Consider the following 21,394-nt stretch of genomic DNA (forward strand, 5'->3'; position numbering starts at 1 on the left):
TTGCTGCAAATATGTAAGGACACCATGTTCGAGATGAAAAGCATGACGTGTCTACCATTATCGACTGTTGCCCCCCACCACCACAACCATCATTGATTTCAAGCTGTTCGACTCGGGCCCATTATGCACAATGCTTGCGACCCAAGATGTTGCTAAAGACCCTATCTACTTGGCTAAATACAAAAACTTCATAACGCTCATGCAGGTCATACCCGATGATGATCCGCGAAGCTTGGCCTAACAAGCCTCCATAGCTCCTACTAGGATGGCAAGTTCCAACAAGTCGGGTTAGAGATGGAGATCCAAGTCCACTCATGCTCACTCTTCTATCTTGAGGTTTTTATTGACACGATCTATTTAAATTTGTGTCATTAAGTTATTCATTTTATGTGAGCCAGCCTATATAATTAATCAGGAATGGTCGTGTTGGGTTATTTATTAAAACTATTGATCACGACCCAACCCAAATTCCAAGTCCACGTTGAAACAAGATGTGCTTGGGCTTGTGCCTGAGCCCAAGCACTAGCCCATTTAACTTTAAGTTTTTTTTACTTGAATTTTTCTTTTCAATTTATGTTAAGCATATTTAACTAACATTAGAAGATAAACAATTATAATAAGGTAAAGGACACAATTAGTGAAAATATGAAAAGAAGTCATGCTCGGGCTAAAAAGCATGACACATCCACCATTATCGACTATTGTCCACCCACCACCACAACCATCATCGATTTCAAGCTATTCGACCCGAGCCTAATATGAACAAGACTCCAACCGAAGATGTTGACCATGTCTACTTGGCTAAATACAAATACGTCATGACACTCGTACAGGCCATACCCAATAATGATCTGTGTAGCCTGGCCCAACAAGCCAAAGTACACTACTCCTACTGCGATGTCAAGTACCAACAAGTTGGGTTGGATATGGAGATCCAAGTCCACTCCTGTTGGGTGTTCTACCTTGAGGTGTTAAAAGGGTCGTACTAACCCGACCCATTTAAATTTGTGCCACTAAGTTATTCATCTCGTGTGGGTCAGCTCATATAATTAATTGGATCATATTGTGGTAGGCTATTTATTAAAACCATTCTTCAAGGCCCAACCCAAATTCCAAATCCACATTGAAACGGGATGTGCTTGAGGCTCATTCCTCAGCCCAAGCACAAGCTCATTTAACTTTAAGTTTTTTTACTTAAATTTTTTTTTCAACTTATGTTAAGCATATTAAACTAGCATTAGAAGATAAAAAAAACTACAATGAGGTGAAGGATGCAATTGCTGCAAATATGTAAGGATGTCATGCTCAAGCTAAAAAGCATAACTGTCCACCATTATCGACTGTTGCCCATCAACCACCACAACCATTATTGATTTCAAGTTGCTTGACCCGGGCCCAGCATGCACAAGTTCATGACCCAATATGTAAATATGTAAGGATGCCATGCTCGAGATGATCATGTGGGAGCTCATTGGGGACCCCCACATTCTCTTTATCCTTTTGGAACTGGGATGCGCCAGCTAATATGTATATTCCGGCGATTTTTACTAATACAACTTCCACCTGCATGATCGTTTCAAACGCAAAGCATCAGCTCCGAAATCTCCTGGATCTTAATTACAGTTAGACCGATGATAACGTGGATGACGTCATGCAAATCAAGGAAAATCTAACCACCATGTACCAGCAGATGGTGTCCAAGGTCAAGTCACATCGGCACTTCTACAGGGAGCCGTATAGCACTGGGGACCATCCGAATCTTAGAGAAGGAAACATCAAGCGCATCCAGCATAATAATATCCATTCCTGGATGGGTGACCCAACCTAGACCAAAAAAAGAGGATATATGCGTTTTTTACTCGGCGGATCAGGATCCTCTATTTTACTCCCACCATTTGAACGTGGATTTATAAATCAAAACTGGGCGGTACATAGAAAAAACTGATTGGCTAGACACGAGTTCTTGTTCTACGACGAGAAGAAGAACTGGACGTGCTGTATTGGGCTATTATTAAAACTATAGATCACAGCCCAACCCAAATTCCAAGTCCACATTGAAACAAGATGTGCATAGACTCGTGCCTGTGACTAAGTACCAACCCATTTAACTTTAAGTTTTTTTACTTCAATTTTTTTTTCAACTTATGTTAAGCATATTTAACTAACAGTAGAAGATAAACAATTATAATGAGGTGAAGGACGCAATTAGTGCAAATATGTAAGGACACCATGCTCGAGCTGAAAAGCCTGATGCATCCACCATTATCGACTGTGGCCCACCCACCTCCACAACCATCATTGATTTCAAGTTGTTCGACCCGAACCCAACATGAACAAGGCTCGCAACCCAATATGTTGCTAAGGACCATGTCTACTTGGCTAAATACAAAAATGTTATGACACTCATACAGGTCCTACCCAATGACGATCTGTGAAGCCTTGCCCAACAGGCTAAAGTCCACTGCTCCTACTGCGATGTCGAGTACCAACAAGTCGGGTTGCATATAGAGATCGAAGTCCACTCCTGCTGAGTGTCCTACCTTTAGGTCTAAGGGTCGTACTGATCTGACCCATTCAAATTTGTGCCACTAAGTTTTTCATCTTGTGCGTGCCAGCCCATATAATTAATCGAGTCGTGTTGTGTTAGGCTATTTATTAAAACCATTGTTCACGGCCTAACTCAAATTCCAAATCCATATTGAAACAAGATGTGCTTGGGTCTTGTGCCTCATGCCAAGCATGAGCCCATTTAACTTTAAGTTTTTTTACTTATTATTTTTTTATATAATAAAAAAAAACTTATGTTAAGCATATTAAACTAACATTAGAAGATAAACAATTACAATGAGGTGAAAGACACAATTGCAGCAAATATGTAAGGAAGCCATGCTCAGGTTAAAAAGCATGACGCATCCACCATTATCAATTGTTGCCCACCCACCACCATAATCATCATTGATTTCAAGTTGCTCGACCTGGACCCAATATGCACAAGGTTCGCGACCCAATATGTAAATATGTAAGGACGCCATAGAAGATCATGGGGGAGCTCATCAGGGACCCCCACCTTCACTTTACCCTTCTGGAATTAGAATGCACCAGCTGGTACGTACATTCCAGTGATTTTCACTGATACCACTTCCTCCTTCTACGATCAATTCCAAAACGCATCTCATTACGATGTTGTCCAAGGCCATTTCACATCAGCTCCTCTATAGGGAGCCGTACAACGTCGGGGACCACCGGAACCCCGGAGAAGAAAACATCGAGCGCATACCGCATAATAGTATCCATTCCTGGACGGGTGACTCGACCCAGACCAAAGGATATGGGCATTTTTTACTCGACGGATCGGTGTCCTCTATTTTACTCCCACCATTTGAATGTGGATTTATAAATCAAAACTGGGCGGTACATACATAGGAAAAAAGAATCTGATTAGCTGGACACCGAGTTCTTGTTCTACGACGAGAATAAGAATATGGACATGTTGTGTTGGGCTATTTATTAAAACCATTGATCATGGCCTAACCCAAATTCCAAGTCCACGCTGAAAAAGGATGTGCTTGGGCACATGCCTGAGCCCAAGCACTATTTAACTTTAAGTTTTTTTAATTAAATTTTATTTTTAACTTATGTTAAACATATTAAAATAACATTAGAAGATAAATTACTACAATGAGGTGAAGGACGCAATTGCTACAAGCATGGTGTGTCCATCATTATTGACTGTTGCCCACCCACCACCACAACCATCATTGATTTCAAGTTGTTCGACCCGGGCCCATTATTGACAATGTTTGCTACCCAAGATGTTGATAAGGACCCTCTCTACTTGGCTAAATACAAAAAACATCATGACACTCATGCGAGTCATATTCGATGACTATCTGCAAAGCCTAGCCCAACAAGACAAAGTCCTCTGCTCCTACTACGATGGAGAGTACCAACAAGTCGAGTTAGATATGGAGATCCAAGTCCACTCGTGCTCGATCTTCTATCTTGAGGTGTTAAAAGGGTCGTGCCGACTTGACCCATTTAAATTTGTGTCACTAAGTTATTCATCTCATGTGGGCCAACCCATATAATTAATCGGGTCGTGCCATGTTAGGCGATTTATTAAAACAATTGATCACAGCCCCACCCAAATTCCAAATCCACATTGAAATGGGGATGTGCTCAAGCTCATGCCTGAGCCTAAGCACCAGCCCATTTAACCTTGAGTTTTTTTACTTAAATTTTTTTGTTTCAACTTATGTTAAGCATATTTAACTAACATTAGAAGATATGCAATTACAATGAGGTGAAGGATGTAATTAGTGCAAATATGTAAGGATGCCATGTTCGGGCTCAAGGGCTAGGGGGGTGAAGTAGAAAATACAAGTATATAAAACACCTAAGTATTCAATAATTACATGTTTAGAGCTAAATATTTATAATTTAATCATGTCTAATTTGTTTTAAAGGGAACTATAACTTATATTATAAATTGTTTATTACAAATTCTATGTGTTATATATAATATAATATAGGAGAGATAAAAATATCAGGAGGGGCTAGGGCTAGGGCTAGGAGTGGCTCCACCACTGCTCAGGGTTGAAAAGCATGACATGTCCACCATTATCGACTATTGCCCACCCACCACCAAAACCATCATTGATTTCAAGTTGCTTGACCTAGGCCTACTATGCACAAGGTTCACGACCCAAGATGTTGCTAAGGACCCTGTCTACTTAGGTAAATACAAAAATGTCACCACGTTCATGGAGGTTATACCTGACGACGATCCGCGAAGCCTGGCCCAATAAGCCAAAGTCCACTCCTTCTACTGCGATGGCGAGTACCAACAACTCGGGTTGGATATGGAGATCCAAGTCCACTCATAATGGATGTTCTACCTTGAGGTGTTAAAAGGATCATGTCTACCCGACACATTTAAATTTGTGCCACTAAGTTATTCGTGTCGTGTTGGTCGGCCAATATAATTAGGGAGTTTCACTAAAACACCCAAAATGGAGGTTGAAATTATAAAAAAACCCAACACCCAAAACACTTTATAAACACACCCAAAACTCATCATTACACACACTCAAAACTCATTTATAAACACACCCAAAAAGTTGACTTTGGAGTTGATTTTGGGTGTGTTTCTATATTTAAATAGTGCTTGGGTTTTTTTATAAATACATGTCTAGAATTGGGTTTATTTATAAATTTGTAATATAATTAATCACCTATGCCATGTTGGGACATTTATTAAAATCATTAATCACGGCCCAAGTCAAAGTCCAAGTCTATATTGAAACGGGGTGTGCTCGGGCTCGTGCCTGAGCCCAAGCACCATCCTATTCAACGTTATGTTTTTTCACTTTAAATTTGTTTTTTCAACTTATGTTAAGCATATTAAACTAACTTTATAAGATTAACAACTACAATGAGGTGAAGGACGCAATTGTTGCAAATATAAGATATATTTTAGATTAGAATGTCTATTTTCAAATGAAGTTCTTTTGCGAAACATGAATCATTGTTCGATGTGTAAATAATTAATTATTGAATTAAAGTGAGTAGGCCCGCCAATATCCATTATAAAAGAAGCACACTTGAGTACATTTATGCATTTCCGACAAAAAAAGATATTATCATTTCTTCATTAAGGTTCCGCCATGGCTTCCTCTCCCCTACCTCTAACTGCCACTAGCACTGCCCTTCGCTCCATCAGCACCACAACTTCACTCTCTTCCTTCCTTCCAAACAAGCCCTAAACACCTTCACTGCCTTAAAGCCCCAAACAATGCCTTACGATCAAATTCATATGCATAGCATAAAAATGGTGGTGATGATCACTTAGAGCAGGGTCTAGCTAGACTTGATATGAGGAACATGCTTATGGGTCTAGGAACAAGGGGTCTACGGCGTGTTTAGAAACCAACCCGCTTTTTTTTTAGACGCCCGTATCTGCTACGGACCTGACCATGTGCGTTAAGCTGCCCAACTTGTGCCTAGTCTGCATAAGTCTAACGACCCAATATGTTGCTAAGGACCTTGTCTACTTGTGCTAAATAGAAAAATGTTGTCACGCATGTGGGTCCTACCCGACATTGATCCATGAAGCATGGCCTAACAGGCCAAAGTCCACTACTTCTACTGCGATGGCCAGTACCTGCAAGCCGGATCAAATTTGCATATCCAAGTCCACTCATGCCTGATGTTCAACCTAGAGGTGTTAAATGCGTGACCCATTTAAATTTGTGCCACTAAGTTATTTGGCATGTCAGGCCGGCCCATATAATTAATCGGGTCATGACGTGCCCATTTATTAAAACCATGGATCACGGCCCTGCCTAAAGCCCAAGTCCACAACGAAACGAGTTGTGTTCAGGCCCATGCCTAATCCCAAGCACCAGCCCATTTAACTTTAAGTTTTTTTTTAATAGAATGAAACTTTTGGGACGTAGTCAGTAGACCTTAGTTGACCTATAGGAAGTTTCGAATCAGAAATCGGAGGTCGTGGGCCCCACGAGCCCAATTAACCTAGTTGGTGGGCATGCTGGCTCGGTTGACCAGATGTCTTCGGAGACCGTCTTGGTCATTGGACACACTTGGGACTACTCCCGAACCTATTGTTAGGGTTTCACATACTTAGGGTTCTGGGAAAGCTAGAATTTCACTTTAAAGTATGGTTTTGGGTTCTCGGTTTATTTTGACAATTCTAATCAACTTCCTAGGCGCAACATACCGCTTCGAATGCACTCAGCTAAGGTTGAGCGTTCCTGGATCTACAATGAAAGAACATTTGTTTTCTAAACTGTTTCTGAAAGTTAATTGATTTATGAATGCAGTAGTAGGATCGGTTTGATAATTTTGAAATGGAAGGAAACAGGGTTCATACAAACATAGTTGATTTATAAGATAAATGCAAAAGTTCACAATTAATTGTTCTTGGGAAAAAAAACAGTGATGACTTGTTTATATGAAAATAATACTCTATCCTCATTTTTATTTTTTTTGGGGGTCTGAACTCTATCCTCAGTTCAGTTGCATCCTTTCTCGTAAGGTTCTATTCTCTCTTGACCAAAAAAAAAAAGGGCAAAAATCTCAAGTTTGCCTTCTGGAACTCCAAAATCAATACAGGAGGACCCGATCTTGTCAGTCAACTAGCAGGATTTCCAACACGTGCCCTAATCACAGAAGAAATCAGATAATGGCTCTAGTACAATTTTCAGTAGGATGTTTATGAACATTGTAGTAAGTAGTAGGAAGAATAATCATACCTGAGGGATCATTTGCTCCATTGAATATCTGCAAGGTGAATCCTGACTATCCTTAACAAGTCCTGGAACTGTCAGATTGATATTGTGAATTCACTTCATACAAGCAACATGGCTGGACTTTGAAAAACGTCTATAGACACAAGTAATTCCCTGATCGCACTCTTTTGAGATCATTACTAACTCTCTTCCGAAGTTAACATTGCAAAGTTTGTGCAATAGCACTAATAAGCATGCACAACTAAAACTGGTATTCTGGCAACAGTAATACTTCTACGCCAATAACGTCAAATTTTTAGAAAAGTGCATACAAGAACTGTTGTTAATAACACAACACTTCCAGAAATATACAGATCTTCTCCATATCTAATATAAGAAACTACCATCACTCATCCGAAAGAGGACAACTATACAGCCCAAAACGGTTGCATGAATTGAAGGGATGATTTTCCAACCATCAGGAAGATGAGGGCAAAGCACGCCATTGGTCGACAAGAAGCATTACATCATCACGTGAAGTTTCTGAAAGCTGTTGAAGAATCACATCCTTGACATGAGCTGATGCACTTTCCCCACCTCGGGTAGCAAGTTCCAAGTAGACTACAGCTTTTATCTTTTCTCCTTCCTGCAGATATTACCGTTAAAAACCTCCATCTGCCTACCTTAACAAATTAAATACTTACAATAAAAGTACCTTTTTTCTTGCTTCTAAATGGGAATAAATTATGATACAAATGCTACAAGGGTATATTTAACAGGTATACAAATGGCATTCGTTTATATCAACATAGTGTTACCACATATCATAAAGAGCAGAATAATGAATCCTGGCAGCAAGATTATTTGGCCCTACAATCAAACCAGTGGCTCCCGCCAAAAAAATAACTTCATGAATGCAATAAATGATACATACAGAAAAAAGAGCGAGTCCATGCTCATATTGAGCTTTACTGTGCCCACGATCGGCTGCTCTCTTCATCCATTTTCTTGCTTGGCGATGACTGCGCGCTAACCCTTCCTCAAATTTGTAGCACAGTGATACATTGTACATGGCACGCACATAACCACCATCCGCAGCCTTCAAATACCATCTTGCCTGTATGAAGAAAAGAAAACTTACCAAATTAAAGTTCTGAATATGGAAGTACGTTGGGCCAATAGAGGAGCAGACAATCCTAATGCTATTCTCATTCAGAATAGCTGACTTTATAGCTGGAAATCAAAATGCAACTGCATTTCGTTAGGATATAACGGCATACCGCCTCTTTTATGTTACGATCAACCCCACGGCCGTGATGCAGACAAAGTGCAAGCTGGTACTGGGCACGGGTATGGCCCTCATTGGATGCATGATATAACCATTTTACAGCTTCCTTTGGATTTGGAGGTTCAACTGCACAGATAATAATATTCATACGCACAAACAAGACTATACACTCAATGCAAACAAAAAAACTTCCTGATGAAAGGAAATCCAACTCTGCCTATCATATCATACAACATCATATAAAAAGAAATTGCCACCATTTAATTACAACTGTGCATCTAATGTATTGATTGTAGGAAATAATGAAAGGAAAGCATTTGAAGAGAAATCCATGTGCAACACGCTCCTATATTTAGTGTATTCAAAATAATCTGATCAAAGTTATGTATATAGAGGGGGGGGAGAACATCTTATTTCATAACGCATTAACAAAGTAAAACTTAAATCATCTGAAACTATTGTTCTTCATTATAATTACATTAACTATTCTTCAAATCAACAGGGTAAGTTCTAGAATCTCACCTTAAATTTGATTTGGGGGCAACTTCAATGATCCTACTTAGCCATTCTAACCAGCTGAAGGGCAACTATTTTTCTCAATGATAGTTAAAAGTACATAAAAAGCAACCAACCAAAACACTTGGATTATAGACGTGGATAAGCAAAAGAGCTCATAAAGGTATAACATTCAAGAATTTACATTAATGGATTCGCAAATGTACAATTTGAAACCGAATATGATATATGAGTAAATTCCAATTCCATAAGAATCAAATTTCTATCACTCTCTGTTCAAAGCCTCTAAATTTCAATATCATGACTATGACAAGCAATACATTTGCTACTAAATAACCAGGGAAAATCAAACCTTGCAGATAGGAAATTCCCAAATTGCACTTCCCAGCCAGGTCTCCCAGGTCTGCAGCTTTCTGATACAAAGCGAGGGCCTTGTCCTTGAGGCCTCTCTCCCAGTATATAAGCCCGGCATCCACCATAGCCATGGTGGACCCCAGAGCCGCGCCCTTCAGAAACGCGTCGAGAGCCTTGTCCATGTTGGGCTGGACCCCACCTCGGCCGTGCTTGAACCGCTTTCCCCACCTCATATACAGCATCGCCTGTCTCAGCGGCCGAAGTGCCTCGTACCACGACTTACACGCCAACGACGCCGCTCTGAGGTTCGGGTGGCTCAGCGAAACCCCGATTATCATTATCAATTCGTACGGCAGCGCCGAGAAATCGCGACCGTCCTTTGAAGATGAGGACGATGCTCTTCTGCCGGACATTCGATTGCTGTGCTTCGTCGGGTGGAGCTCGTGGTGCTTTTTACCCTTGGTGTTCCATAACCGAAAGGACGTGAAACGACGGCCCTCCGATCGGCCTGGCCATGTCGTCTGCTTCATCTCCATTTATCAGGATTTGCAGAGTCACAGTCTCGCAGACCGATCCATTTGCAGAGTCACGGCCGTCCGACAACGTCGATGGATGTTTTTGCTCATTTGATTAAATATGGGCCAATCAGGAGCGAGCCTGTTGATTGCCTCGGTTATTACTTGGGCTTCGGCTGGGTTTATTCAGGCCCAAGTGTTTGGAAAACTTCGTTCAAACGATGGCCCACTTAGCCACCAAGCCATCTTTTGCAATTGGAGGTTTTTTTTTTTTTTTTTTTTGTTTAACAAATTCCTTTCACCTCTTCTTTTTATTGTTTAACCTACCATCATGGTTGGTTTCTCCTTCTAATCCGAGAGTTTAACGACGTAAGTAACGGAAATAAGACGTATGAGAATGAGATAAACAAAGAATAAGAATCAGATCAACTACCCCTTTTAGTTGATTTGATTAAGAATTTTAAGGTGGAATCCGTGTATTAAATGATTTATTATGTGTAAGTAAATATGGGGTGGAATTAGGAATTTTTCAACTGATGGGCTAGCTAAGGATTAGGGTAAAATCTAATAAACATTTTTTTTTGGTACTTACAATTTCTATAGTCTTTGTAAAAATAAAAGTGTACATTAAATAATATAAACCACGTTAGTTCATAGCTCCATTGACTAGTTTTCAATAAAATTTAACATAAAACAAATACATATTAAATGCAACAACAAAAATATATTATCAAAATGAAAATATGTTCAACAACAAAATTGAAAGTGTACCTATTTCAATATGTATATTTATTACTGCAATGCAACTAAATTCATAAATAATTTTAAAAAAAAATTAAACTTTATCAGATTAATACATATTGAGTTTTATTTAAAACAAGCAAAATATATAGGTTTGATATTATTATTTTTTCCACCCAAAAACATCCATGAGCTACAGCTCACCTTAGTCATTATGGAAAATATTTCCCTGTCTTGTTGTTCTCATTGGTTGCAAGTAAACCTGACGCCTTCCTCTTATTAAGCTTGAATGTTACACTTGATGCCCTATTGAGTTACATACTCACATTATTATAATTAGTCTCAAATACCAACAAAGTAGGACTCGAAAATGGTGCATGTATGACCAAAGATTTGTATGGGCATGGGGGGAGAGTCAAACATGCCGGTGGAGGGTTTGCCACGCCCAACATGCAGACGATTGCGCATTTTGTTTGGTGATGATGGTGGCTCCCAAATCCCACTAAGAAAAAAAAAAATGTTGCTAGATTTTGAAGCATGAATTCTAAGTACTAATTCCATTGTCGCCAGAGAGTGAAATTGGCCCCCCACATGCCACCCAATCACTGAGTTTTTCTATGTATAATTTTCGTAGCATATTAATCAGAGTTACACATAAAGTTGTGAATTTCGAGGAAAGAGATTGGTCGCAGAAGGTGGCATGTGCCGCCCCCACAAAAAGATCTCGAGGCTTTCAGCTCAGGGTACCAGGGATCAGCTGCACATAGACTGTTTTACAAATTGACAATTAAAAACTAAAAGAAGCTGCATACTGATCTGGTTTTTGGATATGCTTTTATGGCTTGATGTGTTGTTGAAAGTCAAAACTTTGGGGGTGTGATGAATAAAAACTTAGATATAAAGACGTAGGGTTTTGCTGTTTTGTGAATCGTGATTAGTTGAGTGTATTAATAATCACTTGTTCGGGTTAAGTAAACATTTGGTAACTTATTAAACGGTCTCTCTGGCACGTTCTAGCATAATCACTCATTAATAATACTTCGTTCCCTTGTCGTTTTTCAATAATAGAAGTGAGCAAAGTTGATAAATGCAAGGGTTGGGTTACAATTTTAATCCACTCCGTATACATGTGGTCTCCAATAATGGGGGGTTTTAATATTTAACACAAGAAAAATAATAAGAAATCTAATCCAACATGCAGATGCCAAAACGCCGATTCAGAAAAATTTGTATGAAACTTAATAATCTTTTTGTTATCCTCAATTGTCACCTGATTGATCAAAAATAGTAAAATAATATTATTCATGTTTCACACAAGTGTTTTCTCCTCCCAATTAGCATTTGCTGTCTAAGCCCAAACAGACGTGTTGCAACCTTATTGTATCAGAGACTGCTGTGATCCACCTTTGTTTGTTCATCCATGCACACAAGAAAACCTCCCCTAGGTGAACCGCTTATTGGCGCTTATTTATTTCAGTATGTACTTTTGCTATGAGCCTAAAAACAATTGGGTTTCTTTTCTTGCTTTTTCCATGAACATTCTATATTCTATTGCAAAATGCAAACTTTAATCCATTTAAATTACATTCAGATAGAATAAGTGCGTTCCTCAATTATTGGTGCTGCAAAACTTGAGCTTGAGAAAATGCTAAAATAATAAGGACCGTTCAAACTTCACATAGGATCCTCTCCTAATTTTCCCCTCTCTCCACTTCCACATGTGATTTGTCTTCTACCATGAGAGCTATCTATCAGAATAGCACTAGAGAGAGAGAGAGAGAGAGGAAGCGAGAACCTTCCCTTTCCTTCCCTTCCCCACTAATATAATAAAGAGTCCGAGGTGGGTGGGCGGTCATCAGTCTTCAGTCTTCAGTCATGGCGTGTGGGGGCACTTAGATCATGCATAGACCAAACTCTAAGTGTAAAGGGAAGGTGATGGCAGAGCTGAAAAGCCCAGCTGGGGCCATGGCCAAAGGCTTCTTGTGGGGCATAGTTTTGGTTAGTCAGTCGATCAGTCAGCCAAAGGAACAGAGGAACTGCATCACCTTATCTTTTTAACCCATTGAAAGGGATTTAATTTATTGCCCTCTATTGTTGATTTTGACAACTTTTGGATGCTTACTTACCAACATTTTGACTGCGATTTGTCATGCCTGCGCTGCGCATGATCATGAACAGAAGAAAATAAACTCTTAAATAAAGATATCAAAGTTGAACGAGGAACAAGAGACGAGAAAACAGAGCAATCTCTCACTCAGCAGATACGGTCTACAGAAGAAGGAAACTCGGAGCAAATTAATAAGAAGCATGCAAATGAAACGAGGGTTCATTAACCAATAAAGCTAAGATTGACGATCTTTTATTTATTTATAATAATTACCTATACATAATTATCTCCTAGCTAGCTACCTTCCCAATACAAAGATCCTAAAGATCATGACTGACTGCAGACTAAAAATGAAAAAGTGAAAACCCAAAAGGATAGGGACGAAAAAACGCAACAAAAACTAAAAGATTAGGAAAGAAAAGAAACAAATCATTAACGGAGCCAAAAGTTTTGAACTTGCAATTCCAAAGTCAATTGGCCCTTTCAACATGGCGTATAAACACAGTTTCTAAGTCGGGAGGAGTGAAGAACTCCCTAACACCAGCGCCATAATTACATTTCGAAGCAGCTGCTTTCCTCTTTCTCGGAGGAGGTGGACACGTCAGCCTCGTCGGAATTCTGGCTTCTTCACCCGTCGGGGTCGTCGAACACTCCTCCACGTCATCGCCGCCGTGATCCCGTTCTGTCTCTACGGGGTTTGTGTACAGCGGCTTCAACGGAGCCCGTAATGGGATTCCGGCGATAACCCATTTTTGAGTTTCAGAATCCAAGCCTATGTCCACAGGAGCTGGCTGAGACTTCCCAGAAAAGCCCATTTCTTTGTGGACCAATTGAAGCGAACCCAGTGAGATAATTATAGGAGAGAACAAAGGATCGAATAAATAAAGATGGGTTCTTTTTATTTTTCTTTCTCTGATGCGTAAAGGGGATGAAGAAACAGAGGAGGGAATAAAATGAAACCAGTGGAAAAGTCTGGTAAAAGAGAAAAAGGAGGAAGATGAAAACTGGAAAGAGGCTTTTGGTTTTTGGTTTGTGTGTTTCAGTGAAAGGAAAAAAAAGAAAAGGGAGGGAGGAGAAAGGTTGCGCTTTAAATGTGGAAGAGTAATGTTTCGATGTTCTGTTTATACCAATCACTCAAATCAGTCACAGAGTCTAACAGAGATAGAGTCACAGAGAGAGAGAGAGAGAGAGAGAGAGAGAGAGAGAGGGGGAGAGAGAGAAAAAGAACCCCAGGAAACTCGTGACATAAGCAAAGTAATAAATATTAAATTAAATTAATGAGAGGAAGAGAAAATAAATACGAGAGGATGAGGTGAAGGGGTGCCCGTGGAAATAGCTGACCGCGGTCCGCGGACGGGCTACAGTGGTGAGGTGGTGGCCCACAGCCCACATGAGTGTGGGGTCCATGTGGGATTGGCGTGGTAGGGTGGGGCATGCACTTATTTGTCTCCCTGAGCAGCAGAGTGCAGGGTGGTCCGGGGGTAGAGGATCGCTGCTCCGACGGTGAGTGAGGGGCAGAAAGGGGAATGACTTGGATTTTGGCGCCAATATATGGGGTCTGGGGATCACCAACGTTGCTCAAATATTCCCCTCTTTTTATAGACGCCCGCCCCTCTTGTATTTCCGTTTTTATCTTTGGTTGCGTGCCACTTTCCATTTTATCTTTTATTTCTTTGATTGGAAATAATGGTAAAATAGATATGCTGGACATAATCAGATGACGTGTCCAATTGTAATACATCATAAACGCAGAAAACTGGTAGGTCAAGTTCTAGATTTGATTCATCCCTTCTTAATATAACTTGTATTTTCTTTTTTAAATACCAATAAAAATATGAGTTTTCATAAATAAAAAAATCTTGAATTCATTTTAAACAAATCAGAATTTGTTATAATAAAAAGAATAATGCTACTCTTATACACACATTATTATGTGTACATCAATTAAAATGATTTAATATATATTTTTCTTTTATGTTTATTCCAGTATTTGTTTTTCTAATTGTTATCTTTTTATATTTTATTTTTGTGGTATCTGTATAAATACATCAAATTTTGACTTTTAAGGAAGAAAGAATGACTCGCTGCTTCTACGTAAAAAAAGGAGGACTCTTTACACAAAAGCAGGGTTGGGTTGTGGGTCTGTGGCCTTGGAATTTAACCTAGTCTTCCACACGGTTTCTTTCAACTTTGGATGGGTGACTAGACATAAAGGTTCAATCTGTACAACTATATTAGTCTCTAGTACATGTTTGATTTTTCTTATCTGACTCCATTTTGAGCAATTTAGCAACCTACACTTGGAACCATTTTCGTGAAAATTGAAATATTTCTGGGCATCAGCTTGTTTGTTTTTGTCGAAAAGAAGGAAAGTAAAAGAAGATAAGAGAAAAAGAAAAACAAGTACTGACTTTCACATCCAAAATCAACCTTTCCAAGTTCCATATTCGATGCTCATAGACTTTTGATTGAAGTCACATAAAATTCATGGACATATCAAGATCAACCTAAGATGTCAGAGTCCCCATTCCTCCATGCTTTTAACACAAACACAAAACAGTACTTACTCCCATGTAAAAGATAAAAGTTTTTTTTTTTTTTTTTTTAGGATGGAGGAAAAGAGAAAAGTTGTGTTCCTCCAAGCCATAGGGCAACTGTGCTGGTAGGCTCACCTCAAAAGATAAAGAAACCAAAACGCAATGTCCCAAATTCTCAATGGGTTTGGATTTGGAGAGATTAAAAAACATATATATATATATATATATATATATACACACACACTAGCCAAGCAAGAGAGTAGAAAAAGAAAGACAAAAGCTAATGGACCCAAATGAAGAGTAGGGTAAAAGGCTTTAATGAAGTGTCACATCACTATTGGTCCCATTCTAGCTTAAAAGTTGGAATTTTCAGTCCTCTGCAATTTACTGCAATTTACATTAGAGGCTGGAGAGCAGAGTTATAAATAGAGACATTTAATATGTTAAGAGGTGAAAGTAATTTCGGTGCCTAAGATAAAAGAAGAGAGTTTTGCAGAGTATATTATACATCAAAAGCTGGAGATATGAGAAAACTTGATTTGCTGGATTTTTACATCCTCGAATAGCCTCTGTGATCTTCATATTGCTCCATGAACTCATCATTGAACTTCTTGAAACTATCCATGATGGCAGGCATGTCTTCCTCAGCTGGTAAGATGGTTGTTCTCAAATGGAAGACCCTGCATGGGAAAAGGAAAAAAAACCGATTACAAACTGTTGCATTATTTGCAGCTAGTAGAAACATAACTAAATAGTGTCCCTCTTCTATGGCAGTGTAACTTACTACAATAGACTCTATGCATCAGAGATTCATACATACTCTAGAATGGAAGATTGCTAAAATTTATTACCCTTCTTTCTGTCCAAACCCTGATCCAGGGACAGTGGAAATGCCAGTGGCTTCCAAAAGCTTGAGACAGTAGAAAACATCAGCAACTTTTCCAGCTCTTTTAGCAGCCTCTATTGCTCTTGGTGGCAAGCGTATTTGAGGGAAGGAATACATGGCACCTTAAATCAATTCATATAAACAGCCATAAAAAATCAAGGAACTTCAAAGAGTTGTAAGAACCAGTAATATTTATTTAAATCAACTTTTTACCTTCTGTGAAGTTACAGACAACATTTCTGCAGTTGTTAAATCCATCAGTCATTATCCTTGCTCTTCTCCTCAGAGATTCAAGGATCCCTTTGCTGCAAAGTTGATAATTAAAAAATCACCATTATCTATTGCTTCAAGAAGACATCTCTTGACACCATTCATCCATTACTAATGTTCCAAATTTCTAACCCTTTTCTGAACTTATTAAGAAAGACCAATAATTATCATTTTGGTTCATTGTATCTGAAGATTATGGGGCTTAAATTTTATTATTTTATTATTAAAGTATATGATACTTTTCGAAAGGTTTTGATATAGATCAAATCCTTTACATGAAAATGATGGTAAAAGCTGCGTGAAAGCTTAGCAACAATCTAAGTAGCGATTGTGATTAAGTTAACCATGGAAAAGCAGATTGGTTTCTACAGTTCAGTTTCCAATTAATTAAAGGAGTAAAAACATTCACCTATACTTTTAGAGGGCATACCTTTCCCTAACAAACTGCTCATATGAAATATCTCCAGGTTTGGGAGGGTTGACCATTAGCCCCATCTGTAAATAGACAGTAATTTTCTAAATTAGATAAACAATTTCGGACAGAGGGATGGGTGTCAACTTCCACATAGAATAGCAGAACATAAAATATTTAGTGCTCACTCACAAATATTTGTGCAGGAACATTTGGACTGAGTGCAATTGATGCAACCTTATATATCTCATCAACCGTCTGCAACATGATATCATGAAAACAAACATAACAATGAGATTTGGAACTTAAATACTGAATTGAAGAATCATGCTGATGTTTGAATCATTCCATTCTACGAAAGTCAAAAGATGGTCAGATTAATTTGAAAGGAAAACATCAAACAAGAACACTATTTTATCATGTGGCAAGAAAAAAGTAGCTTCAATAGTTTCAGTATTTGCTGACATATACTAATCTGAAAGTTAGGAGGCCTCTAGTAGATCAAATCTTCTCCTTGATTTAATCCATTCCTTTCACAAATTTTATACCATTCTTGTATTTTTATTCAAGTCTAAATGCTAAACCATAAACCCTATCAGAACCATGTTGCATGTACAAGAATGGCCAGCAACACTAAGTAAGAACATAACTTCATTAATGCTGACAGTCGGAAGCATGTTTGGAAAAGTATGCAATGTCAATAGATAACTTAATGGAGGCACAAACCTGTGGAGGAATGTTTGTCATCTCAAAGTACCCACCACGCTGTCCACATTCACCCCAGTATCCTTTGGACACAGTGTGGAAAGAAACAAGCTGGACTTCCTTGCTTATGGGTAGCCCCATACCCATCAACACCTACACGTATTGTCAGGATTAAAGAATTACTTTTTATTTCAGCTGAAACTACAGGCAAAGGCTCATGCAGTTAATTCTAAAAGCTCAAGAATATTTACCTTTCTTGCACTAATAAAGGGGCGTTCATCCTGGTATATATTCTGCTGATAAACTTCGTCCCCGAGCAAGACTAGGCCTTCGTGGAAACAGAAGTTCAATATTTCTCTTAAATTAGCTTCACTAAGACACTGACCAGTGGGGTTGCCGGGGTTTATAATCACCATTGCTCTCACCTGATTGTATTGCACTACAGATTTAGTTGGTAGTAAAAAGCACGACATATAGCCGCTACTGTTATTGAAAAGCAGGAATAAGAAGAAACTGACATTTAACACTAAATTCTGGAGGTAAAGAGGAGAATGTTGGACAGTAAATTGTTCCGAAGGCATGCTAAAACAACTCTAAACTTAATGAAATCCACACATTGAAGATTAAACAGTTAACATATTAAAGGGTATGCCAAATGCCAATTCAGATTGTCGGCCGCTCCTATTCATCCATTCATCTAGTTTAGTCTTAGTTTCAAAACAGATTCCCTGCATTCTTCCATAAACAAGCCAGAGGAAAAGCATACTAACAGTAATTCCTTTAGAGCGAGCCTGTGCAACTGACTGGCGAAGATTATTAAGATCAAGACCCCAATTTGCTGTTTCCTCAAGGTAATACGGAACAAGAGAACCACCAAACAGAGATATTGCAGCCGAATAGAGTGGGTATTGTGGGACTGGAACCAGAACCTGGTGGTACCCAAAACAAGAACTTAAATCAAAAGAGAATATTTTATACACGTCTCTGTTTTCTATTTATGAGGACATTAATTTTTCTGTGTCATTTAGGAAGTTACATTACCCCATCTCCTTCACCACGGATGATGGTATTCAAGATCTGCATCACACCTTTGCTGGCACCATCAGTGAGATATATGAGTTCTGGGTCACTGTCATTGGGCCACAAAAATAAAACACCTTAAGTCACAACTTCAGAACCAAATTAACAACTTTATTGCCTCTGAAAAAAAACCAAAAAGGTAAGGCTTGATATCTAGCAACCATCACCTTGGATATCCATCACGTCTCTCAATGAACTCTGCCACTTCCTTCCTAACTCCCGGAATACCTCGGGAATCACTATAAGCACCTAGATATACAACGTGCAGGAAAATTGTTCATTTTGAGTTCATAAGTGCAGCTCTTAACTTTTCACAAACCTATGGAACAACTTCTCGGCTATGCTTATTGCAGATAACAGGGATCAAGCAGTCATGTTTTTAAAAATAAATCGAAGATACACATATCAGCAATAGCAAGTTAGAAGGTGCAACAACAGATATAAAAAAATTCAGGAAAAACCTAAGAATTGCCACAACTATTCATAACATAAAAAATTTATCTCGCTTTTGAACAAAACAAGAAAAGTTCAAAAGCCCCATCGAGATTATTTAGCAGGTGTGTGATTATAGTCCAATCCTTTTTCCCATGATAACATAACATGAAAGTCATGTAAGATGAATACCTAGACCACCAGCAGTAATTGAAAGATAATGTTTAGCTCTTGAAATTGCATCAGCAGGGAAGATCAGTCCTACATTAGGGTCATCTAATAGGAATGGAGCTTGGCATAAAGCAACCACCTGTACCAGAAGATTTGCTTGGTCAAAATAAGTATTGTAGGCAACTTGAGTTAGCAACTCAAACAATTCAATCTGAAAAAAGTGAGTATGATGACCTGGCGAGGGAAAGTCAGTGGCTTCTGTCCTAGAGCATGAGGGTTTCCAACATTTGTGAAAATAATCTGCATACAAGAGACTGAAATAATGAGGCAGCAGGAATAGAAACTATATAAGTTAAGTTGATAACAGGTCAGAAGCATTGCAAGCCAATTTTCCAAGTGTGAATGCCAAGAAAACCCCAAAGGGAACTGGTATCTATACCTTCTTTCCTTCCTTCTGAAGCTCAGAAGCTCGAAGATACAACTCGCCTCTAACAGCATATTGAACCTTCTTCACATTCTCATTCAGTGACTCGTAGTCCAATGCCTTAGGGGGCATGATGATAGTTTTACCTTCTTACACAGGTCTTACCCAATACAAGGAGAAGGCAAGGCAGCAAATTTATGTACACAACCTGAAGATTTTAGAAAAATTTATGAGAATGGCAAGGAAAGCCAATATTCAAAATTCAAAAAATAAAATCTATGGTGTGGAGATAGGAATTTGAATATCGACCCACTCATCAACCAACCTAAATCCCAGAACTCATTATTTATTTCTAAATTCAGTATGTTTTTCCAAGCGAGAACTCATTTAGCCAAAACAATAACACTGCATATTAATTATGAACTAGTTCACCGGAGGGAAGAATCATTCTGATTATAATACTAAATGCAACGCAAAGCAAAATCACACCTGAATTTGCGAAAGCTATTTAATATTTAAGAAATAAAGCAATAAGAGCAAGCGCAATCAGAGACATCAAATCGCAAGTCTAAAGATTATATAACACAAGATGTCTTTTTTTTTTCAGAATTACCCAAACAACGACATCCCAAGTGGACAAAACTAAGAAAAGAAGCGATGAGAATGGCTAAGAGTTAAAAATTACAGAAGGGCCAATGAGACAACGATCACAGATCTTCACCAACAAATCAAACTTCAAGTTAACGACCAAAAAAAAAAACCATCAACCCCATTTAGAAGATTAACGAGTTTTTATCAAAAATAGCCAAAATTTAACACTCAAATTCATAAATGTCAGTTTTTTTAAAAACTTTCAACTATAGCCAAAAACTTTCAAACATTTATGAATTTGGGGGTTCAATAAAGTCCAAAATAACAGAGAAAAATAAGGAAAAATAATCAGAAGCCTCTTACCTGTGAAGTTGGGTTGGTCTCTCTAAGAAAAGGGGTGGCGGCGAAGTCTTTGGCAGCCAAGGAAAAGCCAGGTATGTTCTGTTCTGCTAAGAAAAGGAGACGCAGCACAAGTTCACAAGTTTACAAGTGTAGTCTGACACATAAATATGAGTGATCAGAGAGAGAGGGAGAACATTATGTGGCACTACGGGAAATGCAATGGCAGCAGCAGAGCCACTGAAAAAATATAAATGGATTATTGGGCATTTTATCGTCATTTTGAGCCAAGGAGATAAAGCTCGTGCAAGAAATGTGGTGCAGCTTTAAACCCTGCGTCTTTGGTAGATAATGAGGCTTTGGCCTTTCGGGGTCATCTTCCTTTTTGACACATTGCGCCATGGTCACTCTCAATATCACTCTTATTGAACACAATGTAGTGGTTCATGTTTCTTCATTCATTCCTCTCTCTCTCCTTGATTTTTTATTTCTTTTTTTTAGCCAAATTTAGCATATGTTTCACTTAGGCTAATTACAAACGACATTATAATTTTATAAATGGCATTCCCTATTCTAAATTAATTGGTAAAAAAAATTATAAGAAGAGTTGAAACCAAGAACAAAAAAAAAACAAAAAACAAGAATCGACATGGGTTAGAGATCCTACACAAATCTTCAACAAAATGGTGGAATATCAAACATGTAGCAAATCATCTCATTTGCCAAGTCCCAAAAACCCCAGCTTATCCGCTACAAAATTTGCTCAATTTTTTAAC

The 21,394-nt window shown here is 38.6% G+C and overlaps 2 protein-coding genes and 2 pseudogenes across 3 annotated transcripts; 1 reads left to right on the plus strand and 3 right to left on the minus strand.

Annotated features, from left to right (window-relative positions):
- Nucleotides 1–758: 758 nt before the first annotated feature.
- On the plus strand, nucleotides 759–2,023 carry LOC148919845 (polyphenol oxidase latent form, chloroplastic-like; annotated as a pseudogene).
- Nucleotides 2,024–7,524: 5,501 nt separating this feature from the next.
- On the minus strand, nucleotides 7,525–10,019 carry LOC103321856 (F-box family protein). The gene is made up of 4 exons (XM_008223700.3): nucleotides 9,407–10,019; nucleotides 8,531–8,664; nucleotides 8,185–8,367; nucleotides 7,525–7,896 (listed from the first exon to the last, which is right to left on the minus strand). Exons 1-4 carry the CDS (start codon nucleotides 9,942–9,944, stop codon nucleotides 7,729–7,731), a joined length of 1,023 nt encoding a protein of 340 aa, XP_008221922.2. The 5' UTR covers nucleotides 9,945–10,019; the 3' UTR covers nucleotides 7,525–7,728.
- A 2,974-nt stretch (nucleotides 10,020–12,993) lies between these two features.
- On the minus strand, nucleotides 12,994–14,308 carry LOC103321857 (cyclin-dependent protein kinase inhibitor SMR6 pseudogene; annotated as a pseudogene). Its single transcript, XR_016124655.1, has one exon. The product of XR_016124655.1 is annotated as a cyclin-dependent protein kinase inhibitor SMR6 pseudogene (transcript).
- A 1,284-nt stretch (nucleotides 14,309–15,592) lies between these two features.
- AOAT2 (alanine-2-oxoglutarate aminotransferase 2) lies at nucleotides 15,593–21,010 on the minus strand. The gene is made up of 14 exons (XM_089045751.1): nucleotides 20,643–21,010; nucleotides 19,704–19,896; nucleotides 19,499–19,564; nucleotides 19,286–19,403; nucleotides 18,829–18,910; nucleotides 18,623–18,710; nucleotides 18,352–18,510; nucleotides 17,833–18,006; nucleotides 17,603–17,734; nucleotides 17,069–17,134; nucleotides 16,895–16,959; nucleotides 16,408–16,499; nucleotides 16,160–16,316; nucleotides 15,593–15,988 (listed from the first exon to the last, which is right to left on the minus strand). Exons 2-14 carry the CDS (start codon nucleotides 19,818–19,820, stop codon nucleotides 15,859–15,861), a joined length of 1,446 nt encoding a protein of 481 aa, XP_088901877.1. The 5' UTR covers nucleotides 19,821–19,896; nucleotides 20,643–21,010; the 3' UTR covers nucleotides 15,593–15,858.
- Between the last annotated feature and the right edge of the window lie 384 nt (nucleotides 21,011–21,394).

This window comes from Prunus mume, linkage group LG2, assembly GCF_029339155.1.
Source record: "Prunus mume cultivar Tortuosa linkage group LG2, ASM2933915v1, whole genome shotgun sequence".
Lineage (NCBI taxonomy): Eukaryota > Viridiplantae > Streptophyta > Magnoliopsida > Rosales > Rosaceae > Prunus > Prunus mume.